This window comes from Sipha flava, unplaced genomic scaffold (assembly GCF_003268045.1).
Source record: "Sipha flava isolate LNK unplaced genomic scaffold, YSA_version1 125_pilon_pilon, whole genome shotgun sequence".
NCBI lineage: Eukaryota > Metazoa > Arthropoda > Insecta > Hemiptera > Aphididae > Sipha > Sipha flava.
Window position 1 is genome coordinate 826,870 of NW_020271751.1, and position 24,605 is coordinate 851,474.

The window sequence follows — 24,605 nt, forward strand, 5'->3', positions numbered from 1 at the left end:
TTTCATAGTCTTTTCACACATTTTGAACATTCACAGTGCTGGCATTTGAGGAAAAAATATGAATATGTTTCAACCCTATTGATTGTGCAACAATTAATGTTATGCTAATATACTAATTAAATGTTAAAATATTAATTTTAAAAACATTCAACTTTTAATTCTAATAATTATTCAATTATATATATGATACTATTAGTCTAATATTTAAAATGTGAAATAGCTTATCAATTATTTATTAAAAATTATTGATATAGTATTGAGCAATAGCAGCAAAATTTAAATTTTTGAATACCTAATAAATTTATTAAAACCTAACTTCATTTTACAAAAAAATGCCTTTAATTTTGGTTTTAAGATAATTTATTATTTTTTGGTGTTATAATATGAGTACCTATTGAGTACAGTAATATAAAAATGTATGGACAAAGTTAGGGTTGCCATAAATTTATGAGACGAAACCGGGACAAAAATTATTGAATATTATACTTTTTTATAACTTTTAATATATTGAGAGGACTATTGGTGTAGGTATACAAAGGGATGATGTGGTGGTCAGATGCCCCTAGGCCTTTTTAAAATGTTATAAAATAATGTTCTTTGTGTGAGGTCATTAGAAACGTAAAAAAAATAATGATTTGTTTGCAAATGATCACCCCCCACCCCCATACAAAAGTCACGTATACGTCACTGAAGAGGACCATTAATAGCCGGCAATATAATATTTAAAAATCTTTTCGTAAAATAAAATGTATTATATGTGTAAATTACAAATTACCTATGTTTTTATTATATATTGTAATCTATTACGATTAAAAATGTACTTTAAGATTAACTGGTCGAAATTAAAAATCAAACAATACTATATTTCCTCTAGATGTCTAAGCTGGGACATATGGACGTCCCGTAAACATTTTTCGGGACACGAAGTCTAAAACCGGTGACAATCCCGGTTTTCCGGGACGTATGATAACCCTAGGCAAAGTAGGTGAATGCCGTGGTCCATAGGTTACAAGGGGGCTTCAAAAATGTATTAACTTTTCGTAATTATTGCATTACATAAGAACACAATTGAAAATATTTATTTATGAGTTTTATATATTAGAGTATTTATTTTTACTTAAATAATTATTTTATTATACCTGGTTTAATTACAAACAAGTAACATTATTATTGGAACTCCATTTTTTTTTTCAAATATTGAGCCATGGGCTTTCTTTTTATCTATTTACATCACTGATAGATTCTAAATCACCTTTTATCTTAGATTGTGAACAATGAGCACATAAAAGTTGTTGGTTTGTAGCCCAATTATATTAACTAGATTAAATACATTTATTTAAAATTTTCTCTGAATCCTTTGGGACGGAGTCTCGTAATGGAGTGTAGTAGTATTCGTGATGGTGGTTCACAACTAGGGTTGGCAAAAACCCGGACTTTATAAATAAAACTCCGAAACCCGGTGGGTTTATTATAAAATAATGTGTGGTTTTATCAGTTTTTTTTTTTTAAATAATTTTTCCGAATAAATTGAAAACATTTTTTCCATGAATTAGTAATTGTTAATTTTTTTTTGGATTATACTTTTAGTATATACAGAAAAGTTACCCAATACCATTGATTAAATATATATTTAATCAAAGCTAATACCTTATTAAAAATAAAAGATTCTTAACATTTCTATTGACCGTTGGTGTGTAATTTTTTCCATTAGATAATTTTAATTGTATCTACCTAATTAAAAAAATAATTATTGCTTTTTTTCAATTCAGTTTAATATCTTAAATAAAAAAATAAATAATATCTAAATGGTAAATTTTTCTGAAAATGAACACATATTTTTATATTAGGCTAAAAAAAAGATTGAATTTCTATTTATCCAGAAAAGAAACCCTGGTTTTAAGGGTTTTTGTTTTCAAAATAATGAGTGGGTTTAACTCAAAAAAAACAGCTAGGGTATTTTTATGGATTTTTTAAAATATTAAGTGAGTTTAACCCAGAAAAGCAGTCTGGAGATTTTTTTCTATTTATTTAACGAGATAGGTAGAGGTTTGTCTGATCGGCATTGTCGTCGTCCGGGTTGTGGCTGGATAGAAAGCAGGTGCGGGTCTGCAATAGTGGTATACGTGATAAACCTAGATAGGCTTAACTTAACTGATTTCTAAGAATTTTTAATTTAATAACTTTTCCGGTAAACAATTTAGAAAAGTTAAAAAATATTTTATATTATTCAAGTAATATACATTTTCATAAATTAACCTTAAACTTTATTGTCAAGCTGTTTTTTTTTCAAGTTTCAACAATTGGATGGTAATTGGTCGTGACAGATGAAGAATGGAAAGATAAATAAATTTGATAAAAAGAAAGATTAGATATTAGAATAAAGAAAATGATAAATAAGTTTATATAATAAAAGATTATTTAAAAAAATCAGTCAAAAACAAACAGAATATAAAAAATTATATTTAATATTTTTTAAATTTAAATAAAAAAGTTATGGAAATCAATTAATTTAAAGACCCCATTTGAAAAAAATTTTTTTTGAATAATGCCAATAAGATATTAAGAGTCTTTCTCTTTTTTCTTTTGTTTTAAAAAAGGTTTATGTAGAGTATTATATAATTGTGTTGCTTTATGCTGAGCAAACCCTGGACACAATGCCAATGCTGTTTGAGAAGCTTCACATATTTTTTCTAATGAACCAAATGTAGACAGCAACAAAGCTGCATCAGTTTTGTTAACAGCACGAATAGTTGTAAGAGCATTGACCAACTATAATTATAAAATAGGTAAAAAAATATTATTTTATGAGAAAAATATAAATTAAACTTACTCTGGAATAGTCATCTCCTTCTATTTTTTCCATTATAAGATCTGGTGGTTTGTTCTCAAATATTTTATAAGTTTCAATAAGCTTGCCTGCCTCTTCAAAAGTCCAAGCCAACATTAAAGTAAGATCAGCTACCAAACACATTCTAGTTAGTTTTGCAAGAGCTGTATGTGGTTCTTTGACATCAACTTGAAGTAACAATACACGTAATTCATACAGTTTTCCTAAGGATTTCACTCGATTATAAATGTAGTCAGGTTTTAGCATGTGATACCGCAGGGACAAATATAATGCACAGGTTGTACGTCCCATTACATAATCAGGTATAATATCATCTGAATATTCCCATGGTACATTTACAATTGATTTGAGTAAAGGGTTCCCTTTCTAAAAACCAACAAAAACTAATTTACAACCATTTACTTGGGTAACAATACCTTTTAAGTTGTAAAATATTTATATACTTGTCTATTATTAACTAATACACCGGTAAAAGATGCAGCTTTTACAGGAGATTGTTTAACACCACTTGTACTGGGTTGATAGATTGTCTCTAAATTGTTCTGCCCAACTGAATTGATTGATTCATAATGTTCTGATGCTTTAACTTTACAAAACTCATCTATCATAACAAGCATATTTTTTTGATGAATAATACATTTTATATAAAAGCATATTACAATACTTCAAAACAATAATTAATTTACCAGCAAATGAACCTGGATTATTCATATTTTATCAATATTCTACCTTTGTTTACAATTATACTTGAAGAAAATACTTTTACCAAATATAATAATCAAAATACAGTTTAAATTGTGTAAGATATTAAAATAAAGAAGTACTTAGAAACAAATTAAAAAATACCTAAAAATACTTCATACGTATTTTGTACTCAGATTTCTGTTTAAATTATTATAATTCCAACCTAAGATGGTTGATAATCGTATGTTTTTGATGATAAGACCACAGATTATATTTATTTTATGTAATCTGCGATAAGACCGTAAGTGAAAGATATAATGATAATGTTGATAGTAATTCAGAATTGTTAAATACTAAAAACTTTGAATTATTATTTTTCATAAAGTTAATTAAATTAATTAATTTGTTAATAAAATTATTTTATTATTGATTGGTTTTTAATTTTTGCAAAGTGTTTTTTCTTTTTATTTTTGAACGGGCTATACTTAAATAAAATTAAATAATAGGTATACATTTGTACGTATTTACAACATTTTATTCAAACACTCTCCTTTAATACAGTCTACAGGAGTTTTTCTCGACCTTTTTAATTTTGCATACCCTTGAGATCATCTTGTATACTACAGGTTGATAAATGCTGATCTACAGTATAAAATCATATTTTTTGATTATATAATTTTATATTGACTGTTTTATTAAAAATATATTATTCCAACATGTTTATCATAACTATTAAATTAGTCTATTACTAAGATATAAAACAAAGTCTCACACAATGACCTACTTTATTCCATCTATCCATAGCTTCTTAACCCTCTTGGTCTTTTTCCTGTGGGTTTCCATTTGACTACTGCTTTTAGTTACTATAAGTCTAACTTTCTCATCATGTGCCCAAACTATTTGATTCTCAATGCTTTCATAAAGTTGGTTATCTTTGGAACTTGTGTCAATTATGGGAACTAATATTTAATAACTGATAAAATAATTAAATTTCAAATTGATTCACTACAAATATATGTATATATTGATATATTACAAACTATATATTGTGTTTGTAATAATTAAATTCTAAATGTAAACATATTGATATCAGCTACCTGATTAAAATTGTTATTATTTAATTACTCTTTGAACTTAATATATAGGTAGTATAAAATATTTTAAATTATTATTTTCTAAAAAAAATTCACTATTGTGACCAAACTTGTAAATAAAATATAGGTTTTTAATTAGTCTAATTTCAAGGTTTTCTTTTAAAAATGTTTTCTTAAATATAATAATAATGTACTATAGTTATAGTTAAAAAATCCATTTTCAAAAGTATTGATATTTTTGGATTAAGCTTATATATTAAACTATACAAATTTTAAATATTTAAATTTTTTTTTTTAATTTTTAATTAGCGTTAAAAATAATTTAGTTCTTACTTAAAATAATTTTTATATTATAAATTAAAAGAAAATTCTTTGTAATATATTCTTTAATAATATTTATATATTGAATGTGCATTTTAATTTGTTTTACAGGAAAGATAAATTTGAATACTATTTACTAATAAGATGGGTGAACGTAAAGGACAAAATAAATACTACCCACCAGATTACAATCCTGCTGTAGGAGGGTTAAATAAATTCCAAGGAACTCATGCTTTAAGAGAACGTGCTCGAAAGCTCCATATGGGTATTTTAATAATTCGTTTTGAAATGCCATATAATATATGGTGTGATGGATGCAACAATCATATTGGAATGGGCGTTCGGTAATATAAACATAAATTTCAACAGTATAATTATTTAATCAAAATCAAATTATCAGGTATAATGCAGAAAAAAAAAAAATTGGGATGTACTATTCAACTCCAGTTTATCAATTCCGAATGAAATGTCATCTTTGTAATAATCACTTTGAAATTAAGACTGATCCTGGGGTAATAATAAAATAATATTATGTAGTTAGTATTAGTTTTGATGTATTTTTTAATGGTGTAATATATTAGAATTTAGATTATGTAATTGTCAGTGGTGCTCGCCGACAAGAAAATCGATGGGATCCTTTTGAAAATGAACAAATTGTTCCAGAAGATAAAGATACTAGTAAACGATTGTTTGATGATGCCATGTTTAAACTTGAACATGGTACTGAAGATTTAGACAAGGCCAAGAAAGCGGCACCAATACTAGTTAAGCTTCATGATGTACAAGATGCTAAATGGAATGATGATTTTGCTGCTAATTCATTACTAAGACAACAACTAAGAGCAAGATTCATATTAAAAAAATACAAATTAAAAGAATATTTTTTCTTCATTACTAAGTTTTAAATTTTAAAAATGTAACCTATTTATAGAATACAGTTAATTATTTACGTGGAATCAATATTGATTAAAGTTTTAATTTAGTTCATACCTATATGAATTTTAATTGATTTTAACATAACATAACCTATGCAAACTATTAAAATTAAGAAATCGGTAAAACATAATTTTTATCTTTTTATACTAAACCTCATTGATTAATCCATTATTTTTTCTAGGCAAAAAAACAGAAATTAGCAGTAAAAGAAAAACATGACAATGAATTAAAAGAAAGACTATCATTAAGTATTCCATTGGTGGATGAAAATGATGAAGATGCAAAAATTGCTAAGCTATTAAGCTATCAAACCTCTGATAGTAAGCATTTATATTGTTTTTATTCAATTAAAATCAATAATATATAATATTTCTGTTATATAATTTCTGTTTTTTGAAGATCAAATGAAATGTATGAAATTCTTTTTTTTCAGGTACAAAAACTAGACAAAAAAAATTTATACACGGACTACGGAAAATTCCAAAGCTAGACCCAAATAAACCAAAAAAATGCCTTAATTTGGGTATTATTCAATCCACCACCACAACTAAAACCCAAGCAGTACCAATTAGTACTTCTAACCCTAGTAATTCAATATCTTCACTTGTTTCTGCTGATTATGAATCATCATCAGATTAAATTTACATAAAAACTAAAAACAAAATATTACAATTCAAAAGTTAAGTTTTATATAATTTTGATTACTAAAATAGTTATTGGTAACAATGAAATAAATATAAAATATTATTGTACAGAATAATACATAATAAATATACTTTAAGTCATAAGGCAATCACAAAATAAATTATTTACTATTGAAAATATTCAAGTTACAAATGTTTGCTTCTCTTCGATTATTCTACATGTTTTTTCGTAAGCACCAAAAAATAAGGCTCCACCCAGCATTATAAATACAACTCTTGGAAGAAAACCAGCAAACAATCTGAAATTTTCCAAATTAAAACATAAGTGTAAAATAACTAACAGAACTCTGTAATATTACTGTTTTTACAATAATTATTATAAATCCTACAATTTCAGAATATGTGCAAATTAAAGAATGTATACATTACTCATAATAGGTTATTGAAAGAATAAAAAGGAAATTTGAGATGTAGATTCAGAATATGATTTCTTTTTTACAAAAATTTGGTGTCAACAATATGAGTTACAGAATTTCAGATAAACTATTAATACAATTAACTGTTAAATTTTTTCTGTTTAAAACAAAGTATAATCCATTATAATAACCAAATTTAAATTTGGTTTAAATTTAACTTAGTAATATATTTAATAAAAATACTATCCTGAACAAAAGTACCAAATTAGGACCTATATTTACAGAGAAGGAAGAAAAAAAATTATTATTTGTAGATACACATTCCTGACTACTCATGTTTTAAAATCACAAAAGCTCTAATTACAACTAGATTTTATGCATAAATGTAATAAATACATTTTATTCTTTACCCACTAATTCCTTTTTTTTTATATATTTTTATAAAAACTGTTGACAAATTTTGATCCACAGCACTATTGGCTAACATAATTTGAGTTTTTGTTACATCTATGGGTGTAGTAATTACAGCAGCTATGCCTCCTAAAAAATGTGTTTACATTAGTTTTAAATTTTATTAGTCTATTCATTAAAAAATTTGTATAGTATATAACTGTTAAATATTAACTACCAGATACAGAACCACATAAAGCAACTTCTAATGTAGTAAGAGGTCTTCCAGTGAAGATCTTATACTCTTTCTTTAAATATTCCCATATTGGAAGTTGCAACATAGAAAATGGAATATCACGCATGACTGTTGTCCAAAATCCACGATAAAATCCAAAAAAGCCTTCATTCGCATATGCATTTTTCATGATTCTTACAATTGACTCTTGATTTGGTGAAGCTTGACGTCTTTGCTTTACAATCTCAACAGGGACTTTTGTAGTACAACAGACCTTTATAATAAATAATATATGTACAAACTAATATTTAATATTTGTATAAATTATAAAATAATCAAGATAATAATATACCACTTCACCCATGATTCCAGCACATATGTGTACTACTGGAGCAGTATTGCTTGATACATTAGGGAACAAATTTTTAAAACCATCATAAGTGCCAAAAAATAATCCGGCTAAAATATATCAGTTTTGATTTTAAATTATAACAATAACAAGGTAATAACATAGTATATACCTGTAAAAGGAGCCCCAATAATGGTCGGAGTCAGTCCTTTATAAATACCTCTAAAACCACCAGACTCAAGAAATCCAAACTGACTTTGTAATCTAGTTTTTAATGTATCTAATGGAAACAATGCAACATCAACAACAGTTCCAGCTACAGCCCCAGCCTATAATACATAAACATTATCTATCAATTATTTATTAAAGTAGAAAAAAATTTCAAACTTTTAAATAAATTATAAACGATAATATTAATATAATTTAGTAATAAATATATTACATTTTCTTATTATAATGCTTGGATAGTATAGGATAATTTTATTAAAAAACGTTTTCAACATTTTCTGCTACCTTAGGATAAATGTTAAATTTACTATACCTGATAAGGATAAAATGTCTAACTTATATTTTAATTATACACTTAAACTTGTTTTTTTATGGATTAAAAATCCAAAATAGCAATATCAGCAAAAACCAAAAACCTAAAATTAAATTTTTAAATCAACAAAAATATATCATGTACTTTTAGTAATAAAAAGTACAATAATTAATTAAGTTGAATACAGTTAAAACTTATTAATTACAATACAATTCTATACTTATTAAAAGTAATACAGTCGTACAGTTTGAGTCATAAATGATTAAATTTTAACACATTTTTGACAAATTCTAATTTATTAAATATTTATAATTTTATTACATCAATTCATTATTTTCAACATATAATTTGTATGACTTTACCTACATTATTGATTGTATTAATACTATACTTTATTAGATTTAAGAGTACACCAGATGGCGAACGTAACTCGTTGGAACCACGCATACTAATGATAACAGAGCTGATAGTATATAAATTGAGGATTTATAACTGCAATAAGAATCGACCTGAATTTATTACTGTTGATCAATAATTAATTATGCACTTGGGCAACAGACAATGATTAGTCATTCATGCACAAACTAATGTACTCTTAAGTTGAATGAAGTATAGAGGTGTGTTAATTCTAAGTTATCTGGGCAATCTAAATTAAATTTTAAATTATTAAGTCTTTATTTTAAACAGATACTAAAAATTATATGAAATTAAGTTGACAATTAATGTTTTAAATAATATGCATTTTATGTCTATAAATCTCCACATTTTTTATTAAATATAAAAAATTCCTGAAAGTTGAAGTTGAAAATCCTAGTACTAAATTTATACATATAAATTGGACTAATGCATATTTTTAGTTATAGAGTTTTGAATTGACAAAACTTAACTTAATTTATCTTACCAATAAATATGTTATTCAGTATCTGTCAATAGTATTATAATGAATAATGAATAAACAATAAAATAATATTAATTTGTTATTGTAGTCATTTTACCAACTAGAACCATAGCTTACCAAGCAATTAAACAGTATTCTAGAATTCCAATCAACAATCAGAACCAATGAAGGTACTACATACAATTAATACAATATGTGTAAGCTAATAAATTAAGATTAACACAACTATTGTAATAAAAAAAAAAACTTAAAAATCTAAAGTTTATAATTATCAAAATGACCTATCAATTATTAAGATCATCTGAACTATAATGTGATCACTATGAAATAATCAAAACATCAATAATAAGTTTTTATAGGATATAGTAAATGCAAGCTTACAATCAATGAAGTTGAATAATGTCTAGATCCATTAATTGGAATAGAATTGAATGCGTTAATTTTATCCAATTCACTTCCGTCCATTGTAAATATATAGATGAATAAGGAATATTATTATATGGATATTTGTAAGCTGTTGACCAACTCCATATAATAAATATCTAAATATAAAATAAATAAAAATGGAATAATTTTTATGTTTTTTTAAATTTATTGGATGTTTAACAATATCAGTACTTTTAAGTAAAAAAAATAATAGTGATTTTATAATTAAAACTATTGTTACATAATCAAAATGGTGAACTTATATTTGATTTTAACTGATAGACATAACTATCAAAAACACACAGTATCTATTTATTTTATTAAAATAGTATTGGGACATTTTGTAGTTACAATATTAAGTACCACTAAAACAAAATCAGGTTAATACATTTTGATATTTATTATATTTCCATGACAACAATCTAAGTATATAATAATAGTAAATTAAAACAAATAAGAAATGAGCAATAAAATGAAATATATCAGACCGAGGGAGTAAAGTGGAAAAAGGTCAAACACATTAACGATATCATAAAATTTATACTTATAAAAAAAAAGTCAATAGAAAACGCTCACTCACTAGTAAGTCTGTTGGACGTCTTATCGAATAGGCATACTTAATTTCGGAAGCATCAAATATTTATTAATGAAGGTCCAATAATTATTGCTTAAATAATTACGACAATTATTTTTGAATTTTATTCCAAATCGACAAACTATGTAGGACGGGTGGGAACCCTTAATGATTTAGCCGGCGTTTTCATTCCGTTTATCAATGTTCAGACTATGGACTCGTTACTGATAATATTTAATGAACTGATAGCACGGTCTTACCACATAATAGATGAAATATATAATTATTCATCTATTCTGTGGTCTTACACCGTTTTATAATCAACAGTGGTTGTTTTTTTAATTTTTTCTGGGGTGATTCTTTTTACATTAATACTGTTATTAATTACTGAAATATTAATACTGTAAACAAAATCTTCAATACATTTTTGTTATACTTATATATGTATATTGTATATACATTATCAGGGCCGTTCAGAAGGGGGAGCAACGGGTACATTGTGCCCCAGGCCCCCGGAATATTTTTTTTATGGGGCCCCCTTAAAGTTTTGATGTATAATAATTAATAATGACGAGCTGTCATCGACCGGCTACCACTGTTGAAACGAAAATTATTTTCTTTGTGTCATCCACATAATAATATACAATTCTATTATTGATATTACATTATATTGTAATACAATTACAAAATAATTGACACATTTTGTCATGTGTGTACTATACAGTATACATTGCCCAGCCAAGACAATTTAAAGTTGAAGTGTTTATAACAGCATTAGATAGGCATTTATCTGATATTTATGGTATTCAAGCAAGTATGAAGAAAATATCAAACACATTTTCTTCAATTATCAGCCCACCAGAAGAACCATGTGATGAATTTTTGAAAGCTCAAGCTGAAATAATTTCAAGTTTATAATCTAATAACGTGTGTGCTAGTGTGTTAACAGAGGAACTACGCATTTATTGCAAAATACACAAAGTATCAACAATTATTTTTAATGATAGCGAAATTGCATCAATTTCTATTAATCAAATATATAAGAAAGGACTTCAAAATATACTACCTCAAATATGTATTTGTCTTCGAATACTTTCTATCATTCCCACGTTTGTGTCAACGGGAGAAACATTTTTCAGTAAACTGAAATTAATAAAAAGTTATTTACATTCAATTACAGAAGAGAACCACCTAAATCATTTAATTCTTCTCTCCATTGAACACAAGTTAGCAAAGACTTTAGATTACGATGATGTTATAGATAGCTTTGCTGAAAAAAAAGCAAAAAAATAAGTTTTCTGCTATACATTTTAATATTTTATATACAATAATAAACTAATAAAATATTTTTTTTTAATTTTCTTAATTTACCTTATCTATTTATTTAATCCAAAACATTCAAGTTCATATTTTCCTTGAATAAACATAACTATTTAGGAATAAATTGTACTTTTTAGTATACGGTGATGCGTTGTTTAGAATTTATTGAAAATTAAGTGTGTAATGCAGCACATGTATTTAAATAAGCTTGATTGGTTAAGGTTTGGAAAAATACGTTTGCAAGAATTTTTTTATTCTCATTGAGTATTTTGTTAATCATATCTTATTATTAAGGTCGCTGAAGGGCTCCCAAATTAATTTGTCCCAGGCCCCGAAAAACCTTTGGATGGCCCTGTACATTATTATATATTATATATATATTTATGCAGTACTTGACTTGGAAAAATTAAAGAAGGGGGATTCTATTTACTTTAAAAAAAGAACGTCCCCAAAACTGGCTGAGCGTTTTTATTATAGCGTAATAATAGTAGGAGGACGCTAAAATTTCTGAAAATTAGTTGGGGTACTCCGTACCCCTGCGTCCCCCCTCAAGTCGAGCACTGTATTTATGTACTTCATGGCCAAAATTTCCTAAAATAAATAATTTTTTAAAGATTCTATGAGACATTGCAGATACTCTAACTATATTCATAACCTTGGAGTTATATGATCTGTTATTATATATTACGGAATATAAAAATTAAAAAACATCAAAAATTTATTTTTTTTAATAATTTATTAAAATTGATCCTTTAAAATTATATATATATCACTAATTATAACAATATTAGTAAAAAACAATATCAATCCCTTAGTGCAACAGAGTGTACAATATTTTTTGTTATTCCATTTTTCGCCAACACAAACAAACTGGATGGTTCGAGAGCACACCACGTATAATTGTCCGTGTGAAAAACATGATGTGCTCAAATCTAAGCCACAGACATCGTTTGGTCTTGAGACTTATTGATAGTCATTGCAAATGCCAATCTAATTGGAAATTGAAGGCGCTTAAATTGTATTGGCACATCTGTGGGTAAATAGGGATTCGTAGTAATAATATATTTTCACCTCGGAATTTTCAATTTAAAATGATGGCTTCGATAACATTTTTCATTAATTTTTTAATGACTAATCGCGTGCCGTTGCATAACTGTGGTGGGTTCAAATTACGAAGCAAAATAACCGGAGATCCAACCTTCAGTTGTAAATTGTGTGGTAGCTTGCCTGGTAAATCCAATGAGTTTAAAAACTCTGTTGGATAATTTACAGCTTCAATAACATTGCAAACTGTATCAGCAGATTTGTATTACACCAAGTCTCCTGGTAACAAATATTGTACCTTGAGATTCAATTCATAGACGTCCACATTTTTTGCTGCTAAAATTGTTCTTTCTGCAAGCCACTCATGATACCTATGTGTATTGTTTGTGTACATTGGGAAATATTTGGTCAATGAGAGCATCATGTGAATCAATAATTGTGCAGAAATCGGTCAATAATAGTATGTATCCTGTTTCATCTGTAGTAACTTTTCTATCAACGATATCCAATAATTGTTTTGAAAATCTTCCGCACGCAGCTTTTTTTGATTGAATCGCAAGTATTGAAATCGTTCGCTCTCTACCTTCATACATGTCGATCATGAATTGTTGACAAAGCTCACGATATCGTAGAATGTCTTAACCTATCATCAATCGATATGCATAATAATCCTTCGAATTAACATTCTTGTTTGTTTTGGCACTTGTTGCGGGATCTTGTTTAATATTTATGCAACACCCGTCATTTAATATCAAAAATAAAATTAATAGTTTTTAAATAGTTTTTAATAGTTTTTTAATAATTTGATTTAATAATTCATTTTCAATTGCGCAGTTATCGACCTGGTCAAAAATTATTAAATTAAACTACGATGTATTAAACAATAGCACTTTTCCAAAAATTTTTTTCGTAAAAACCTTCTCCTGGCAATTACGAACAATTAAAAAAATTTTGAGCCAAATTAGCCCAGCCAGGGGGCTGTGGTCCACTAGCTCCCCCTATATGCGACACTGGTCTCTATTAACCGGAAGCGACAGCGGCCATTTGCTTTAAAAACGTCCATAAAGGCTACATGTTCACAATAACAAAATAACGGTTGAATGATCATTGTCCATTATTTCCAGGCCATGAGTGAAAAGAGAAACACGTGATGGAGGTATTATTTTTTCCCGTCAATAAATCTTTTTGACCAAGGCGACGTAGTTATATATGTTACTTACATTATTAGCTATTCGTGTATCCATCATTACTATTTATATATTTTATATTTGTATATGTAGGTAAATCATTATTACATGTATTCAGTGACGCTTACAAGTTTTCCATGAACCAGTGCAATTCTAATTATAGGGTCTCCAAATTTATTATGGTTTAGATCCATACGACTATATTCATTTGATTGAAATAATTTTTTTTCCAAATGCATGTTTACCTTAAATAAATGAATTCAAAGCCTATGTACCTTTTTTTTTCTTAAATGTGATTTAACAAAAAAATATTAATAAATTAGTATATATTTATAAACCTAAGTCATGATTTTAACATAAATTAACATATTCTTTCCTAATTGACTGAAAAGCAAGGTTTTTAAATAGGTAGTTCAATTCTAAAATACTGAGTAAGTAATTAATTCAAATAGAAAAAATTAACTTTTGAACTTTTTTATGATTTCCTTTATAAGTTCAATAAAATTGGACTACTGTACTTCAAGACTTAGGTAACATTTGATTTATATATAATAAACTAGTTATATCAATATTAATATTTTATGTTTACAGGGCCGGCTCAAGGTATAAGCGAGCTAGGTACCTAATTAAAGCGGCACTTTAGTAGGGGCGGAATTTTCAAAATTGACTCGTAAATTTTTTTTAGTTCTATCGGTGTTATATAAGAAAAATATTTAAATTGATTCATTAGTGAAAACCACTTACCTATGTATATAATAAAATAATATTGTCTAAAGTAATTATATTACTTTATACAGGGACGTAGTAAAGGGGTGGCGAGAGGTGCCTACGATTCGGGCGCAATTCTTGGGAGAGCGCGAAAATGAAAATCTGGCATTTAATGTTAAAAATTACAACGGTCAATATCGTATATTTTGTTTACAAAATCTTTAACATCCTTTATATTAATTATAGCAATCATTGAAAATAATATCTAACAAGTACAATATTTTTAAATAAAAAATACATGAGGGCGCATTTTGAAGTTTCACACCGGGTATAATGTTTGGTTGCTACGTCACTTATTTTATATTACGGTCTACGCTGGGCGTTTTCAATTATTCCAAAAATATAAATAACCACATAATCACTTCCGCGATTTCTGATATCCGCGATGGTGATGGGTTTTGAATAATAGTTGTAGAAATCATTTTTAAGACTTTTTACATATAATTTTATACATAAAATAAAAAAATTAAACTTTTTTTATGTAGATACGTCACATAAAAAATAGGAGGAGGGGCTAAGTTAAAATAAGAGCTCAATTTTTTTTTAGAGGCGGCAAAATCTGATTTTGCCTAATGCACTAATTTTATTTGGGCCGGCTCTGTCGCTGACGATGACACTGAATATGTATTATGTATTACTCCTATGATTTTATTCTTGACGTTTTTAAAAAATGGGCGCCGCAAAAGTTCCTTATCTTTATTCTTTGCGATCTTACATTATCAACAACAACAAAACCCGACTCGAAGTTAAAATAGATAATGAAAAATTGTTATCTATGCTCTGACAATATAGTTTGTGTACAAGTGGTATAATAGCCAACAGTAAATACTCAATAGTGTTTTAGCAAAATTCGTAAACAAAACTAAAAATATTGAATCGCTGCGAATTACACATTGTTACCAATTGTTTTAAATTCCATTGGATTCACGCCATCATTCATAATGCCGTAACAACACGATTAGCTTTCTTTGACCGAAAAACCGGCTAAAACCAACAGTATGTCTGCTAACAACGCTACGGCCGAAAACGGCCTTAATCAAATACTCAACGAAATAGCGGTAAACAATTTATCTGGTTCTTGTAATATTAAATAACTGTTAAAATAATACAACGTTGAATTGTCTGTAGGTATGAAAAAAAAATTGTGTGTTAAATATTTAAAATGACACACACACAATTTATATTGATTTGTGTTGATTGTAGTTTAGTTATGATCACAAAAACGAAGAACTTAAATAATTTATTAGTTGTGGACTCAACAGTATTATGCCACCGTTCATTAAATATTATTATTTCTTTTTATATAACTGATATTTTACTCTGACTCAGATTTGTTACCGATCATTTGTAAAGCTATAATTTACACTTAAATGTGCATAAAAAAATGTTGATTGTATTTGATTGATTAAAATAATTGTATAAATAAATTACAATTAAGAATTATCACAGTTGAGTACTCATGCTTACTCATACTATGTTCACATACTATATAGTAACTAACGTTGTTGTTAAAACAGTGAAATTTAATTATATTTTGGAATACTAAAAAATAGGTGTTAAATGCATTATAATGATAACAGCTCTACTTCCAGAGTTGTCTATTTATTGTAACTTATAGGTGCACAAATTATTGTTTATTTTATTTGAAATATTTGAAATATCTGATAGTTTTGAAAAGTACACCGAGTTGAAAATATATTTTTTCTAAAAACTAAATTTTTTTAAATATATTTAAAATATTACGTTTATCATTTTAGAAAGTTGATGAATTAGTTGAAGCATTTAATGGCTATATTGAAAAAGAATCTTTAAAGAACTGTGAACAGATCGAAAAATTATTTGTAATGCTTACCAATATAGTAACTGGATTAAATGATGAACAATTAAGTGCCAGTATAAAAATTATATTAAAAGTTGCTTCAACTCAAACAGTATGTGTTCGTCAAAAAGTTTTTCTCAAAATGCTTGAAAAGTTGGTTCAAAAACATGGTGTATCTTCAAGGTAAATAAAATTAAAATTATTTAAATTATATGTTAAATATTAAACTAAAGTAACTATAGTCAATGTTGTGTATAAAAATATTTTTAAAATCAAGCTCCTGTAGTAGTGTTTACTGAAATGTATGTAAAATCAACTATAACACAAATGTGTTTTGGTTTTATTAAAACTATATTTTTGATTCATTCATATTCTATTTTTGTTAACTTTTAAATACATAATTTATTAAAAAAAGTAGTACAATATTTAAAATCACCGATATGTATTTTTCTTATTTATAGACTGATGTGTGAATGTATAATTAATTCTGAATATCTTGTACATACAAATTCCGAATTTTGGATTGAGTGTTTTCATATAATTAAAAGCATATTATCAACAGTTGACTATAAAGGAGTTAGAGAAATAATGAAGGTAAAAATAAAACAATAAATGTAAAACATAATATTGAAAACTATCATGAACTCTATTATTTATTACATATTATTTATACATTTCAGGGATGTTTGGAGAAAGTGGTAGCAATGCCAAAAGCATTACCTGCTTCTATATTACCTCAGTTTCTTGCACTCGAAGAAGTCATTCGCTACATATTTGATAGAGAATCTTGTCTTCTTCCTGGTTATTTTGTAATTAATGAAATTCTCAGAGTATATACTGAAAACAGAGGATGGCCACATTGGGTAAATATAAATTATAATCTCATTTTTGGCATATTTCGCGTGTATGTAACACTTCATTTTTATTTGTAGAAACTTGGTTGTTTGGTGTCAAATTTTGTAGAGAGTTTTCGAGGGGCTGCACAAATGACATCAATGATTGGCCATTCTTCAATGCTACCTGTTGTAGAACATTCTGGTTATGGCGATCACTTAATCACTCCATGGAAATTGGATCCATGTACATTAAAATTTACATTAAAAGGGAACATACCATACCCTAAACAAATATTGCAACCTCAGACTAAATTATTAAGATATGTCTTAGAACAACCTTATTCTAGGGATATGGTGTGCTCAATGCTTGGCCTACAAAAAATGGTGAGAAATTTTAAAATGTATTTGTTATTTTCTAGTTTTATTTTTAGAAGATTATACTATACAAATGAACAAGATCATTTTATTGTGCATTATAGTAATTAGTATATATTTAATCACAATATTCAAATGAGATTCTTTTAAATAACTATTTTAAATTATAGCATATTACTTGCTATTTACAATTTTTTAATTAAAATTATTTGGTATCCTATTAAGACATTCAAAAACTATTTTCAATTTAAACTTTTTATATTTTCTTATGAACATTTTATATTTGAAATAATTGAATTATTTTTCAGAATAAACAAAGATGTATTGTATTAGAAGAACAATTAGTGGAGTTAATTATTAGATCAATGGAAAAATGTGATAAAGAAATGGCAGAAGGTGCAGACCCAGAAGAAAATCATTGGCTTTGGTTACATATTTCAAGTCAATTAATTTATTTTATTCTATTTCAATTTGCTGTTTTCCCAAATATTGTTAATGCTCTTCATGAAAAAGTATATCTATGTTATTTTACCATTTGTCTTAAAAATTTATTTTTAACTTGTATTTTAAATAATTTTTTTAGTTATTGAAAAAAGATTTACACAGATCAAGAGATCGCTTAATGTGGGTACTTTTGCAATATATTTCTGGCAGTATTCAACGTAATTCAGTGAGTTTTAAATATTTTATTTTAAAAATATACCCAATATTTTTAATAAAATATACTTTAGTAAATTATTTCATGTATTTTAGTTAGAAAATATTTTACCAGTTTTGAAACTGTATGACTTATTGTATCCTGAAAAGGAACCTTTACCCGTGCCTGATACCAGTGTTGCACTTTGCACTCATCAAATGGCTGTTACTTGCATTTGGATTCATTTATTACGTAAAGCTCTTATGGACAACATTAAATTTCATAGACCTATACCATTAGCTTTAAAAGCCCACCATGAGTAAGATATGCTAATAAATTGTTTTATTAAATTTTTATTATATTATCAAAAAAAATTTCAGTTATTTGCAGATGTTGGTGCAGCCATCAAATGGTGCTTTATGCATGGGCACAGATTACCGTGTACCATTATTGTGTAATGCATTCTCCACAAATAATGAGTGTTTATCTCGTCCAATGGCCGCTCTTGTAGAAGCTGTGTTAGGCAGTAGTAGTAATCGAGGTATATCAGGGGTAACATCTAATCCACAGCAATCCACTCAGTCCCCTGTAATAACACCTGCAGTTGGAGGAACTTCTCCAGTAGCCTCAGTGCCAGGTTCTGGTGGCACTACAAGTCCAATAAGTGGAAATGCTTCCTCCTCTAATGCCATGGGTCCTACTACACCACTGAGTATGGCTGTTTTAGATTCATTGACAATTCATGCAAAAATGAGCTTGATTCATAGCATAGTGACACATGTACTCAAGTTGGCTCAATCTAAATCAAATTTAGCACTTGCACCTGCTCTTGCAGAAACATACAGTAGACTTTTAGTTTACACAGAAATTGAATCATTGGGGATAAAAGGATTTATAAGTTAGTAAATTATTAGCATTCATAATATATATTACAATAATGAATAACAAATATTCATGTATATATATTTAAAAGTCCCAAAATAAGTTTATGTGTATTTTAAATAATATATTATTAAATTATTTTTGCAGGTCAAGTATTACCAACTGTTTTTAAATTTCATGCTTGGGGAATTCTTTATACTCTGTTAGAAATGTTCAGTTATAGAATGCATCATATTCAGCCACATTACAGAGTTCAGCTTCTTTCTCATTTACACAGTTTAGCTGCAGTACCGCAAACAAATCAAACTCAACTTCACTTATGGTACTAAATACTTTGATTATTAAATAAATATTCTAATACAATAAAACATTTAGTGTGGAAAGTACTGCATTAAGATTGATTACTGGCCTTGGAAGCAATGAAGTGCAGCCACAATTATCTCGATTTCTGAGTGAACCCAAAACTTTGGTATCAGCAGAGTGCGAAGAACTCAATCGTGCTCTTGTTTTAACATTAGCTCGATCCATGCATATTACAGGGACATCAGCTACACAAGAGGGATCTTGGTGCAAAGAACTATTAAGTACCATTATGGCTAATACACCACATACTTGGGCTTTACACACATTGCAATGTTTTCCTCCTGCTCTTGCAGATTTTTTTGTTCATAATCCCATAACCAAAGAAAATAAACAACAATTAAAAGTATGTAAATTATTACCTAATTTGTATTATTTTTGTTTTAAATTTTTTAAATTCATTTTTAGAAAGCAGTAGAAGAAGAGTACCGAAATTGGGCATCAATGACTAATGAAAATGACATCATCGCTCATTTTTCTGTACCTACAGCTCATCCGTTATTCTTGTGTCTTTTATGGAAAATGATAATAGAGACTGATAGAATCAATCCAATTGCTTACAAGTTAGTAAAATCATAGTTCTCATACATTTTAAGTATGACATGTTTCATAATTATTTAAAAATTACATTGTGTTCTAAGCATATGAAAACAAAACCATTCTCAGTAGATTGTATTGTAACATCTGATCTTCAGATGTAGTTGTGAAATATCTCTTAGATATTGCTATTATCATTCACAAGTGCAAATATATTGTCTTTGATTTCCAATAAATTATCTTCCCATATTGTTTTATGTTAATCATACAAGCTTTATAAGATCCCTATAATCTCAGTTACTTTTTCCATAAAGAAATTTAGTTTTATTTATCCTAAACATTTTCTATTGTTTTGCCTACTGTTATAATTTCAAGGGGTAGTATGGTGCAATGGTCACATAGTTGGCTACGACACACATAGTTATCAGTTTAAATCCAACTTAGTGCAAAAATCATTCTGGAGAATTAATTCTATGATCTCTCTCCTTTTCAACCTTTCTGGTTGTTCTACACTGCTCCTCACAGGACCAATTCCAATGGGAGTGAAATCTACACACCTGATAATTATCTACTTGGAGAAGGGGTACAAGTGCTACACAGTACTTTACCTTTCCCAAGTGAAAAAATATATTCAACAAAGACATCTGACGGTCGTTTCGATAAATAAAAAAAAAATATAGTTATTTAGATATTTAATTGTACATAAATAATCTTATAGACATAAAGTTGTTATTATTCTTTGTGGTAAAATAAAAAATATTTAAATCCCACAGAAACAAAAGATTGCTTACATTTTTATTTTATTTTAAATCTGAATAAATTGTAATAAAATAAAATTTATAACTTTAATTATTATTCAATAATTATTTTATATTATCTATTATCAATTCTTGTTATTCTAACATGCTTGGTAAAGTTTTAAAAAAGTGTTTGGTTTATAACTTTTTACAAACTCAATTTATTACAAAAAAAATAACAATGTCACTCACTGTATGTATTTATAATATGATGTAAATTATTTTTTAGAATATTAGAACGAATTGGTGCTCGAGCTTTATCAGCACATCTTCGAAAGTTTTGCGATTATTTGGTGTTCAAATTTGCTGTTTCAGAAGAAGGCCAACATGTTAACAAATGTGTCGATGCTATCAATAGTATGATTTGGAAGTACAATATTGTTACAATTGATCGACTTGTACTATGTTTAGTATGTTTTATAAATACTACTTTAAAATAATTACAAATAATTTATTTACAACAATATTTAAAAATATATATATATATATATATATCAATTATAGGCACTTCGTACTCAAGAAGGCAGTGAAGCTCAAGTGTGTTTTTTTATAATTCAACTACTTTTATTCAAAGGTGCTGAATTCAGAGCTCGAGTGTGTGAGTTTGTTAAAGAAAACTCTCCTGAACATTGGAAACAATCTAATTGGTATTATTTATTTATTTTTATCTAAAATACTTATAACTTCTGTGACTATCTTTTAATTACAAAGAAAAAAAAAACAATTTTTTTTGTCGGTTTTTGTATTGATAATTTTATAATATAATTAAATATTTTTCTTAAATAGAAGCTCATATATATTTTTACATAAAAAAAAAATGAACTATGTGCAATTTAAAACAACTATAAAAATCATGTAACATGTTGAAATTTTATTTTTATTTTTAAATTTTATCTCAAATTTAAAAAAAAAAAATTGACAGAAATTATGTACAGCTCTTTAAATGGATTACTTTGTACTATGTATTCTTGTCTCGTCTCATAATACTTAATTCTTATAAATATTGAATAGGCATGAAAAACATTTAGCATTTCATAGAAAATATCCTGAAAAATTTGCTCCTGAAGGAATTTTAGATCCTGCTTCTTATCAACCTTTGCCTGTGTATTTTGGAAATGTGTGCCTTAGATTTTTACCGGTAATTTAAAAAATGTCTTAACATAAAATTTTACTTAATATTAAACAAATAGTCTATAATTTTGTTAATATTTTATTTTTAAACAGGTTTTTGATATAGTAATTCATAGATATCTTGAATTACCACCAGTAACTAAATCATTAGAAACTCTTTTGGATCATTTAGGATGCTTGTATAAGTTCCATGGTATGTTGTAGATTTACAAAATTATTTTTTAACTATATAATATCTATAACTATTTTTACAGTTATGTATATATGTTTCTACATGAATTTAATTTACTAATTACTTTATAGATCGTCCAGTTACATATTTATACAATACATTACATTACTATGAATCGAAATTACGTGAACGACCATCATTAAAACGGAAATTAGTATACGCAGTCCTTGGATCATTATGTGAAACTCGTGGCTATTGGACATTATCTGAGCCTTATCAAAAGTACAACATGCAGACTCCATCTTCTACAAATAACACCACTATGGGTACCAGCACAGATGTGTCAGTTATTCCTGCAGCTCCCATATGGGTACCTGATCTTGAATACTATGTAATGCTGGTTAAAAGAATTACTGACAGTATCCTTTTATTTATAACTTGCATACATTATTTCCATATGGTAAAAAAAACGTTTTCTTAATCATTGTGCATAATTCACAATAAAGTGTGAAATAAATAATGGTAGTTTTAATCTAAATTTTTATTTATTTAATAATAATGTCATAAAAATTAAAATTTTCCTTTACCATTTTCTTAAAGCCATGAATGGAAATGTTAAATTTCCAAATATAGATTGGAGATTTAATGAATTTCCTAATCCTGCCGTTTATGCTCTTTATATGACTTGTGCAGAACTTATGGCCTTACCACTATCTCCAGCTTCAGTGGCCAATTCTATACTTGACGTTGTGATGCAAAGGTATTTTTTGCAATAAAATCTTTAATTAGGAAACCCATGTGGAACTTTATAGTGTCCACTATTCTTGAAGGGTTCATAATAGAGGTTTCATTGTACTTTTAGTATATGATAAAATTAAAATTGTGAATTAACTTATAATTGTATAATAGATATACAGAGATTCCATCTCATGAAATACATGGTTGGATAAATAGTATTGGTCTTATAATGTCTGCATTACCAGAACCATTTTGGGTGACTTTACAAGACCGAATCATGCAAATGATGCAAAGCCCTGGTTTGACTAATTGGCAGTATGCTCACACTCCTTTTCAGCTATTTAATTTTGATCTTGCTCATGGATGTATGCTGGATAACCGATTTATATATATGTTAGCCTTAGCTCATGCTACTTGGCATCATGCTGGGGTGGGACACATTGCTTCTATACCTTTGTAAGTTATCTAATAATTTTTTAATTATTGTTAAAATTCTTTCAAAGTTAACTTTTAATGTTTTTACAGGTTTGCAAAAGAAAAACTTGGGCCATCTGTATACAGTGAAGAACAATTTATATTTTTATGTCATCTGGTTGCACCATTTTTATCACGATATAATCTTGACAAACCATCACCATCTATATTGGATATTACTGTCGAATTATTTAATGCATTAGAAAGAATGGACAAGCATGTTCAGACTCTTCGTTACATGGACCCTATCTGTGATCTATTGTATCCTTTTTTACATTTTTAGCATGGAGAAAAAATATTTAAATATTTAAAATGTATGTTTCCTTAATAAACTTAATTTAGGTATCATATAAAATACATGTATGTAGGAAATTTAATGAAGTCTGAAGTGGAAGGAATTGTCTTTCGTCTTAGATTACCTTTACAAAAAAAACTAAGGTTTATCACACAACTAAGTTTAGCTGAAGTTGAAGCTATGAATCAACCAAGTGCTGATCCTGTAGTTCCGATCTCAAATGGCACTAATGATAGTGCAACACCTCAAAATATTAATACGGCAACTATACCTCAATAATTGGTTAAAATTAAATAAAATCAAAACTTTATTGAATTAATTTTACATACATTTTAATGATTTACTCTAAAAATGTTATTTTATTTCAACAATAAAAATAGACCAATTTTTCTATTACATCATGGATAGATAAAAGTTTAAAAATAGTTTTTTTATACTTTGTTTAATTTGTATATTTTTCTAAAAAAAAAAATAAAAAAAAAAATAAAAATGTGAATTTAGTGTTGTTTTTTACTTTAAGATGATAATTCAAACCTAACCATTTTAAGTATTATTTATTTAATTTTTTTTTTGTAATTTATTTTAAATTTTAATTATGAAGACTATTAATTCATTTATTTTAGTAAAAATTTTAAATTAACTGACATTTGTGTATATATTTTTACCAGCATTTTGAACACTTAAAATAACATTTAATGAGAGAAGAGCAGTAATATCCTTTTGTAATACCCTAAAAATAAGGTCTGTGCACGCCTATGATTGGTTATATTGGAAAACCATTACTAAGCGTGGACTGGATAGGATGATATAAAAATAATTTTATTTTATTGTTTCAATAATTTATGAAAATTGTTCAATTATTAAAAAAAAATAATAC

The 24,605-nt window shown here is 27.0% G+C and overlaps 4 protein-coding genes across 8 annotated transcripts; 2 read left to right on the forward strand and 2 right to left on the reverse strand.

Annotated features, from left to right (window-relative positions):
• Positions 1-2,499: 2,499 nt before the first annotated feature.
• On the reverse strand, positions 2,500-3,746 carry LOC112694212 (DNA excision repair protein ERCC-1). Its single transcript, XM_025569622.1, has 4 exons — positions 3,535-3,746; positions 3,292-3,449; positions 2,831-3,214; positions 2,500-2,769 (listed from the first exon to the last, which is right to left on the reverse strand). The coding sequence occupies exons 1-4, from the start codon at positions 3,557-3,559 to the stop codon at positions 2,560-2,562; spliced, it is 777 nt and encodes a 258-aa protein (XP_025425407.1). The 5' UTR covers positions 3,560-3,746; the 3' UTR covers positions 2,500-2,559.
• A 251-nt stretch (positions 3,747-3,997) lies between these two features.
• On the forward strand, positions 3,998-6,575 carry LOC112694210 (coiled-coil domain-containing protein 130 homolog). Of its 4 annotated transcripts, none has more exons than XM_025569621.1 (6): positions 3,998-4,038; positions 5,059-5,291; positions 5,348-5,459; positions 5,529-5,793; positions 6,069-6,203; positions 6,317-6,575. In XM_025569621.1, exons 2-6 carry the CDS (start codon positions 5,092-5,094, stop codon positions 6,520-6,522), a joined length of 918 nt encoding a protein of 305 aa, XP_025425406.1. In that variant the 5' UTR covers positions 3,998-4,038; positions 5,059-5,091; the 3' UTR covers positions 6,523-6,575. The 4 variants fall into 4 exon arrangements, with proteins under 4 accessions (XP_025425406.1, XP_025425403.1, XP_025425404.1 ...); XM_025569618.1 differs by having other exon boundaries at positions 5,529-5,789; positions 6,065-6,203; positions 6,317-6,574; XM_025569619.1 differs by having other exon boundaries at positions 4,009-4,048; positions 5,529-5,789; positions 6,065-6,203; positions 6,317-6,574.
• Positions 6,576-6,641: 66 nt separating this feature from the next.
• LOC112694214 (S-adenosylmethionine mitochondrial carrier protein-like) lies at positions 6,642-10,560 on the reverse strand. 2 transcript variants are annotated; one of them, XM_025569626.1, is made up of 7 exons: positions 10,363-10,560; positions 9,738-9,898; positions 8,090-8,246; positions 7,921-8,027; positions 7,584-7,842; positions 7,354-7,483; positions 6,642-6,826 (listed from the first exon to the last, which is right to left on the reverse strand). In XM_025569626.1, the coding sequence occupies exons 2-7, from the start codon at positions 9,819-9,821 to the stop codon at positions 6,709-6,711; spliced, it is 855 nt and encodes a 284-aa protein (XP_025425411.1). In that variant the 5' UTR covers positions 9,822-9,898; positions 10,363-10,560; the 3' UTR covers positions 6,642-6,708. The 2 variants fall into 2 exon arrangements, with proteins under 2 accessions (XP_025425411.1, XP_025425409.1); XM_025569624.1 differs by having other exon boundaries at positions 7,572-7,842.
• A 4,888-nt stretch (positions 10,561-15,448) lies between these two features.
• Positions 15,449-24,158, forward strand: LOC112694213 (mediator of RNA polymerase II transcription subunit 23). The gene is made up of 21 exons (XM_025569623.1): positions 15,449-15,733; positions 16,433-16,677; positions 16,956-17,088; positions 17,175-17,357; positions 17,427-17,714; positions 18,014-18,217; positions 18,289-18,375; positions 18,459-18,661; positions 18,723-19,240; positions 19,372-19,546; positions 19,600-19,930; positions 19,993-20,147; positions 21,148-21,328; positions 21,423-21,565; positions 21,930-22,056; positions 22,143-22,242; positions 22,353-22,640; positions 22,822-22,981; positions 23,131-23,415; positions 23,485-23,694; positions 23,776-24,158. The coding sequence occupies exons 1-21, from the start codon at positions 15,674-15,676 to the stop codon at positions 24,005-24,007; spliced, it is 4,308 nt and encodes a 1,435-aa protein (XP_025425408.1). The 5' UTR covers positions 15,449-15,673; the 3' UTR covers positions 24,008-24,158.
• The last annotated feature ends 447 nt before the right edge of the window (positions 24,159-24,605 follow it).

Coding starts and splice junctions, on each gene's coding strand:
- LOC112694214 (XM_025569624.1), bottom strand. CDS start 9,821: ATGGACGGAAGTGAATTGGATAAAATTAACGCATTCAATTCTATTCCA. Junction 7,843..7,920: donor CTGGAATCATGGGTGAAGTG/GTATATTATTAT, acceptor TTTATTATAAAG/GTCTGTTGTACTACAAAAGT. Junction 7,484..7,571: donor TTTATGTGGTTCTGTATCTG/GTAGTTAATATT, acceptor CACATTTTTTAG/GAGGCATAGCTGCTGTAATT.
- LOC112694213 (XM_025569623.1), top strand. CDS start 15,674: ATGTCTGCTAACAACGCTACGGCCGAAAACGGCCTTAATCAAATACTC. Junction 17,358..17,426: donor ACAGAGGATGGCCACATTGG/GTAAATATAAAT, acceptor TTTTATTTGTAG/AAACTTGGTTGTTTGGTGTC. Junction 19,931..19,992: donor AAAATAAACAACAATTAAAA/GTATGTAAATTA, acceptor ATTCATTTTTAG/AAAGCAGTAGAAGAAGAGTA.
- LOC112694212 (XM_025569622.1), bottom strand. CDS start 3,559: ATGAATAATCCAGGTTCATTTGCTG. Junction 3,450..3,534: donor TAATCCAGGTTCATTTGCTG/GTAAATTAATTA, acceptor TTGTTATGATAG/ATGAGTTTTGTAAAGTTAAA. Junction 2,770..2,830: donor AAGGAGATGACTATTCCAGA/GTAAGTTTAATT, acceptor TTATAATTATAG/TTGGTCAATGCTCTTACAAC.
- LOC112694210 (XM_025569621.1), top strand. CDS start 5,092: ATGGGTGAACGTAAAGGACAAAATAAATACTACCCACCAGATTACAAT. Junction 5,292..5,347: donor CATATTGGAATGGGCGTTCG/GTAATATAAACA, acceptor TCAAATTATCAG/GTATAATGCAGAAAAAAAAA. Junction 5,460..5,528: donor AAATTAAGACTGATCCTGGG/GTAATAATAAAA, acceptor GTAATATATTAG/AATTTAGATTATGTAATTGT.